The 6,915-nt window shown below is 24.0% G+C and overlaps 1 protein-coding gene across 1 annotated transcript; it reads right to left on the bottom strand.

Moving 5' to 3' along the window:
• On the bottom strand, nt 1-2,106 carry LOC137836499 (uncharacterized). Its single transcript, XM_068645181.1, has 8 exons — nt 1,884-2,106; nt 1,591-1,615; nt 1,450-1,482; nt 1,236-1,357; nt 1,022-1,152; nt 697-911; nt 367-608; nt 1-258 (listed from the first exon to the last, which is right to left on the bottom strand). Exons 1-8 carry the CDS (start codon nt 2,070-2,072, stop codon nt 181-183), a joined length of 1,035 nt encoding a protein of 344 aa, XP_068501282.1. The 5' UTR covers nt 2,073-2,106; the 3' UTR covers nt 1-180.
• Nucleotides 2,107-6,915: the final 4,809 nt, after the last annotated feature.

The following is a 6,915-nucleotide window of genomic DNA, read 5'->3' as shown; positions in this document are numbered from 1 at the left end:
TTTTATCAATAAGAATTTTGATTTTAAAATCTCTATAAAAAAATTATATAAAAAATTAACATTTTGTTCTATGATTAACAAAAGATAAACACAGACACATATGAAATAAAGTCTAAGGTGCTGACAAAACCAAGTTACACGACTAATCAAACCAAAGATCAATCCATCAACGAATACTTCTTAATCCATCAGCGAATACTTCTTTCCCGTAAAAGCTTGAAATTTTGGTTCCTCTTTCTTCTGAGACTCTTCATGTTTCTAATAAAAGAAAATTTGATAAACCATATCAATGAACAAACAAGAGAGATTCAGATGAAAGTAAGTGTTGTGTGTTGCTCCACACAGATTACTACTAAAAACACTCACCTTGGTTGATGTTTCAACCCTGGGCACGTTCACATTTGATCCAAACACAAGCTTTCCAGAAGTTTTACGTGAAGCAGGTGTTTTAAAGTTGGAATATTTTGTTGCATTTTCAGTTTGTTGTTGATTTGTCACTGAAGAGGAAGTTTCTGGCACTGATTGTGTGCAAGCTTTTCCGTCCAAACGCCTTGCAGTACCACTGAATGGATTTATCTTTACACTCTTTTTTGCCGAATCTTCATGAACTGAAACACAAAAATCATAGTCATAATCAGATTCTGCAGATGAATTTGATACTTGAGAGAAAGAGTAAGAAAGAATCACAAACACAACCTTCACTACATTCCTTTTCAGGCAACAACTGTTTCTCAGGTTCTTCATAGTCAAGAGGTTTGACAAAATCAACCTCACAGTCTGTGTCAATCATACTCACTGCGTGAGAGGGTTTGGTTTCAACTATGTCAATGTAATATTGCTTGTTGTTATAAGCAATCATTATAGTGTCACCAGTTGTTAAACAAAAGTGGTCTCTCAGTGAAAACTCCAAGCTGCATACACACGACAGAGGGAAAAAAAGAATAAATCAAGTAAATATTAATTAACAACAACAATAAAATTTGTCAAATATTATACAACTTAATATGGTGAAAACTTATACATGACTTTTGGATTGGCCATTTTCAAAAAGTCTTTTGTGTGAGGCTGCAACTTCACATATGTTCCTTTTGGAATTTGGATGCTTCTCACTTTCACAGAGTTTCCTTCTTGGAGCTGCATATTCTCCATCATCTGCCAATAACCAACATAGAATAACTTGTTAATAAAAATCGATTAATCTGTTGAGCAAAATAAAAAGAAATGAAATCACATACCAATTTTGGTATATGTATGTTCCCCCAATCTGCAGTGAATTCTTGGACTCCACAGTGAGTAACTTTTCCATTTGCAGGATTTCTCAGTTCAAATAACATGGGAGAAGATATTTCGAAACATGCTGAAATAATTTTAAATGAATAACCAACTTGTTTAGTAGGAGAAGAATGGATCAAATTGATTTGAATCAAATTTACAGAAAAGTGTACTTACCAAGCAGAGGTAGGGCTGAAAAGGGCATGATAACTACAGGCAATAAGGAATCTGTATTAGCAATTTTATAGACATGAAAAGCTCACAATTTCTACATATTATCATGTCAAAAGTTTAAAGATAAGTTATGGTCATACATACCTTTACCACCATTTTCCAAAGTTAACTGCAGAACATCAAAGTATGAATCAGTGTTTGAGGTTTGGAATCAAACAATAAAAGTAAAATACTTCCCACAACCTAGTTTTGCTAACATGTGAACCCGTTTTTACATTAAGTATCATTAGTACAAGAACTAGATAAACATATCCCAAAATTATAATTTTAAATTCGAATAAACTACCGTAGAAAAAGTTTATTATTTAATTAAGATAGATAAATTTTGGTTTGAGAAAGAAATTAAGCATGCTGCATAGTGACATCAATTATGGTACCTTATCAATGGCAGAGAGAGGGTAGCAAGTGTAAGTTTTATCAAAGCTCCCATTCCCTTCTTCACTGTAATCTGATTCCTCTTCTTCATCCCATTCATCGGAGTCATAAGGTTCACGTACATCCCAATTATTTGGTTGATTATTTGGTTGATGTTCGTTCCTTTCTGATTCTTGTTCTTGTTCATCCATTGGTTGGTAATCCTTAAAAACACAAAAAAAAAGAGTTAATAAACTCAATCATATTAGAAATAATACTGAAATTGGTTAAAACAGCTGAGAATCACTATAAAAATAAAGCTAAGAATCACTATACAAAATAAATATAAATGCATCTTCAATATTTTTTATGAAAGTGGCATAAAGAGTACATATTTAACTACCTAAATAAAAAATTTGATTTATTTTATTGGTAGATTATTTGTCAAATGATTTATGTTTAAATAAAATTATTTCTAATATGCAACCAAATATATTGTGTAAATATGAAATTTTGTTAAAAGAAAAATATTTACAAATTTGTAATTTTGCTTTTAAATAATCTAAAATAACAATAAAAATTAAAATATTTTTAAATGGTAAGTATGTTACTTGAACTTACTTTTATACATATAAATTTAAAATTATGTAAATATTTTCTATATACTATAATTTAATTTATAAATTTGAATTATTTTTTGGAAAAAAAACATCTTATTGAAAAGATATATATTCAAGAAATCATTTTAGTATATTTAAAAAAAAAAGTATATCACGCTAACGAATTACACTCGTACACATTAAATTTTACATTTTAATCAATGTGTGATTTTCAACACATCTCCTCACATGTGAGGGTTTGTGCGTGGAATAACATATTATGGAATGATACTAAAATAGACTTTAAGTTTAACTCAATCTCATAAAACCGGCTGATAAGATAAGGTTTACACCCACTTATATATAATAAAATGTCATAATCTCTAGTCGATCTTCGACTAGAATAAAAACACACACTTCATACTTTAATAAATTAATATTTTATTTATTTTATAAGTTTTTTTACTGTTCGTGATGTCAACAAAACAGTTTTTTTACTCGTTAATCAATTTGTTTAATTCTTCAAAAAAATATAGTTTCTCACTGAAAAAAAACACTGAATCTGAAAACAAATATTTACCATGTCTCAAGAGTGTGAGAAATTTCCTGTGGTACACTGCAAAATAATGAGTAAAAATTAGCATAAACTTAATATTTCAAAACACATGTTAAAAGAAACAATGATTTGATGATCCTAATGTTGAAACCCAATAACCTTATAAAAAAATATATTGCGAAAAGCTTTATCTTTTTCAAGAAGGGAAATATATCATTGCAATCAATAACAAAAAAATCATACGGAAGGACAAAAAAAAATGCAGTTTTTGGTAAATAATCATAAGTTTAAGAACATGACATGAACCTTGGGATGGATAAGAACGTAGAAGGAGAACAGCAAATCCCAGACTCAGAGCAAATCCCAAACTCAGAAAAGAAAATAAGTGAAGGGGTTTTGAGTGTTGTGCTTTTATAGTCGCAAATGTATATGTGTTTATAACAGATTTGTAATAGATTCAGTTAGTTGTAAAATCTATATATCATATATCATAAAATATATATGCATATAAATTTGTTATTCTCACCTACAATAGTATTTAAGATATAACTGAAAATAATATTTTCATGTATATAGACATATTCTTATACATACACATTCTTGATTCTTGGTAGAAAAATATAATAATAATTTTGAAAATCTGTCACAAAGATTTTATGTTATGAATAAGTTATCTTTTATCATAATAAGATCGGATCTTTTTGTGTAATCTATTTTTAAGCCATTAATATGTTAGCCAATATTTACAATAGAAAGGATAAATAACCATGTTTATATTTTAATATAATTAAAATGTATAGTAAATACTCGTGAAATGATTTTGAATTAATTTTTTTAAATTAAATTTGAAATTAAAAATAGTAATTTTATTCTAGTTTGTTAAAAGTCATAAAATAATTACTAAATTTTGGACTGAAATGAAATATATAAGATTTTCTTTTTAAATTATTGATTTACTTGTGTTTCTAAATTAAAGATTTTGAGCGAATTTGGTTTTGAATTATAGAGTTAACAAATAAAATAAATAATTTTATTATTTCAAATTTGAAAAAAAAATGTATACTTCCTTATTATTAAATTTGAAAGAATAAAATAATCTATAAAATTATTAGTTGAATGTACATTGTATGTTAAGTAACCGTTTAAACTGAAACAATTTAAATAAAAAAATGTCCAAAAAATCATAATAATTATTTTTATTTATTTTTAATTGAAATTTTTACCTTTTAATAAATAAAAATATTTTCTTTTATTTATTAAATAAATTAAAAAATTGAATAACTTTTCTGCAAAAAAAATTAAATAACTTCATCTATTACATATATTAACTGGTTTAATTTATCATATTTTACTTTATTTTATTTATCTTTGTCCGGTCATTGATTTGATTTTATATTGGGTAGTGATACATAAACAACTTTTCTTTTCATATAATCACATTATAATCTTTGATACTATTATTTTAATATTTTTTTATAAAATTTAATCACAAATTTATTATATATATATATTTATATCTAAATCAATCGCATGATAAAACTCTCCATTAGTACAGGTAAAGAGAAAGGGGAAGGGATATGATAGAAGAGGAACTCTGAAAAAGAAGTGTATGGAATTAATTCTCAAATTGTGTATTACAATTCCCCTAAATCCTTTTACTTTTTTTTTTTTATTAAAGACTCAAATCATTATTCTATAAACATTAACCATTCCTATTTTTTTTAATCAAAAATAATTTTTTTAATCCTTTAAAACTAAAAAATATAAATATTTTATTAAACTTATTTGTATGTTTCTATTTTGTTTTTAGACTTATTCGATATTTTGTTTTTAGACTTATTCGATATGAAGGTGTAGAAGTCATAAATCCAAAAGGTAAAGAAGATCACATGAGGAAGTACAAAGAGAAAGATGAAAACAACCGTATTTATTTATTTATTTATCATCAAAACTCTTTTATATAAAAGAAAGAAGAAATGGTTACGGGAAGATAATGCATTTGTATTTGTTCTGATTATTATTAATGGTGACACTAAAGTTATTAAAATATTCTTTTTCATTTGTACATTTAATTGATAGTTTTAGTTTTAATAAATTTTATATTAAATATATAATAGATACATATAACCTATTTTATTCAATTTTGAATATTAAACATAATTATCTATAAATAATTTTTTTTCTTAAAAAATGCGGATACACATAGCGTCTATGTTTTCGCTAGGCTATATATATATATATATATATATATATATATATATATATATATATATAAATAAATAAAGGGATTTCCACTTTAACTGCTTTAAATTTTTTTCCTATTTTATCCTTACTTCATATATTTATTTTATTAATTTATTTTGTTTATTTAGACATTTTATAATTTCATAATATATTCTCTAAAATTCTTTTTCTATTTTATCCTTACTTCATATTTTATTTTATTAATTTATTTTGGTTATGTTTTGATAAAATTTATGTGTCTTTTTACATGTATTTGTATTTATTAAAATAAACTATAAATTTATATTGATAATATAAGTGTGTGAATAATGATATCATTTATTTAATTGTAATATTAGACATAATTATATATTTATACCTATATATAAAGAGAATTCTTCACTTTAACCGCTCTAAATTTTTTTCCTATTTTATTTTATTAATTTATTTTGGTTATTTAAACATTTTATAATTTCAGAAGTTAATAAAGTAGTTTTTTAATTTTAAAATTTTATTTTATTTGTTGTCATTTAACTAGCAGGAAATTGGAGAGTTATGTAGCATGAACACTAATGTGACACGAACACGAACACAAAGATACGTATAATCTCTAAAATGTAGGACACAGTACATGAATTTTATAATTATATACATTATATAATTATGAATTTTATAAATTGATAATAAAATTTTATGTGTGCAAGTATGTTTCGGTTTTTTTGGGGGCAGAAAGATATTTTTTTATGGTTGGTTCAAAAGGATTTGTTCCTTATTTTCATAATTATACTAAAAATTTATACTATAAGTTTGAGTTTTTAGAAAATTAATATATTTCTTTTTTTTAAATTGTGTTAGAATCGTGCCAGAATTGTCAAAAATCCAACAAATATTTTTTGAATTGGACACTTCAACGAAGTGTACTATGAGTTTGTCCCGTGTTTCCAACACGAACACACTATTTAAGAGGAGTGTTCGAGCCTCATAGGTGAAAAGATGATTAAGTAACCATATTTTTTAAATGAAATAACTAAAAAAATAATTATTTATAAAAATATTAAAATTGCATAAATAATAAAATTATATATATTTTAATTTAATAAAATTATGAATAATAAAACTATAAAATTATATATATTTTAATCCAATAAGAATGTAACTGTGTTTTATAATAATCTATGTTTTTATATATATAATTTTTTTATATTAAAACAGTTCAGAAGTATTTTGGTTATTTCGTAATTTTATAAATATTAAAATAGATATAAAGCAATTTTAAATGTAGAACAGTTTTAAATTTAATATTTTAAAATATATCTCTATTTTCTCAGTTTTCACGGACCATTGTTTTTCTTTTTAAATTTTTTATTTTCAAAGTTACATCTTCAATCAACTAAAATATAATATTTAATTTATTAAATTATTTTATTATTATAAATTTATAATTAATTTTAATAAATACAGATATCACTGATAATTATAAAAATAAAAAATACAATAATAAGTTTGTTTTTCTACCCGTAATAATTAATAATATAATAATAATAATAATATAATAATAATAATAATAGTAATATAATTATATAAGAATAATAATAGAATAAAAAATATTTCGTGTTTAATCTTATTAATGAACTTTATTTTGGTGTTTGTAAAGGTAGAGAGAACGAACATTCTAGT

The sequence above is a fragment of the Phaseolus vulgaris genome, chromosome 4 (genome assembly GCF_000499845.2).
Source record: "Phaseolus vulgaris cultivar G19833 chromosome 4, P. vulgaris v2.0, whole genome shotgun sequence".
Lineage (NCBI taxonomy): Eukaryota > Viridiplantae > Streptophyta > Magnoliopsida > Fabales > Fabaceae > Phaseolus > Phaseolus vulgaris.
The sequence above is the reverse complement of the archived record's forward strand: the minus strand, read 5'-3'. Positions and strand labels throughout refer to the sequence as shown.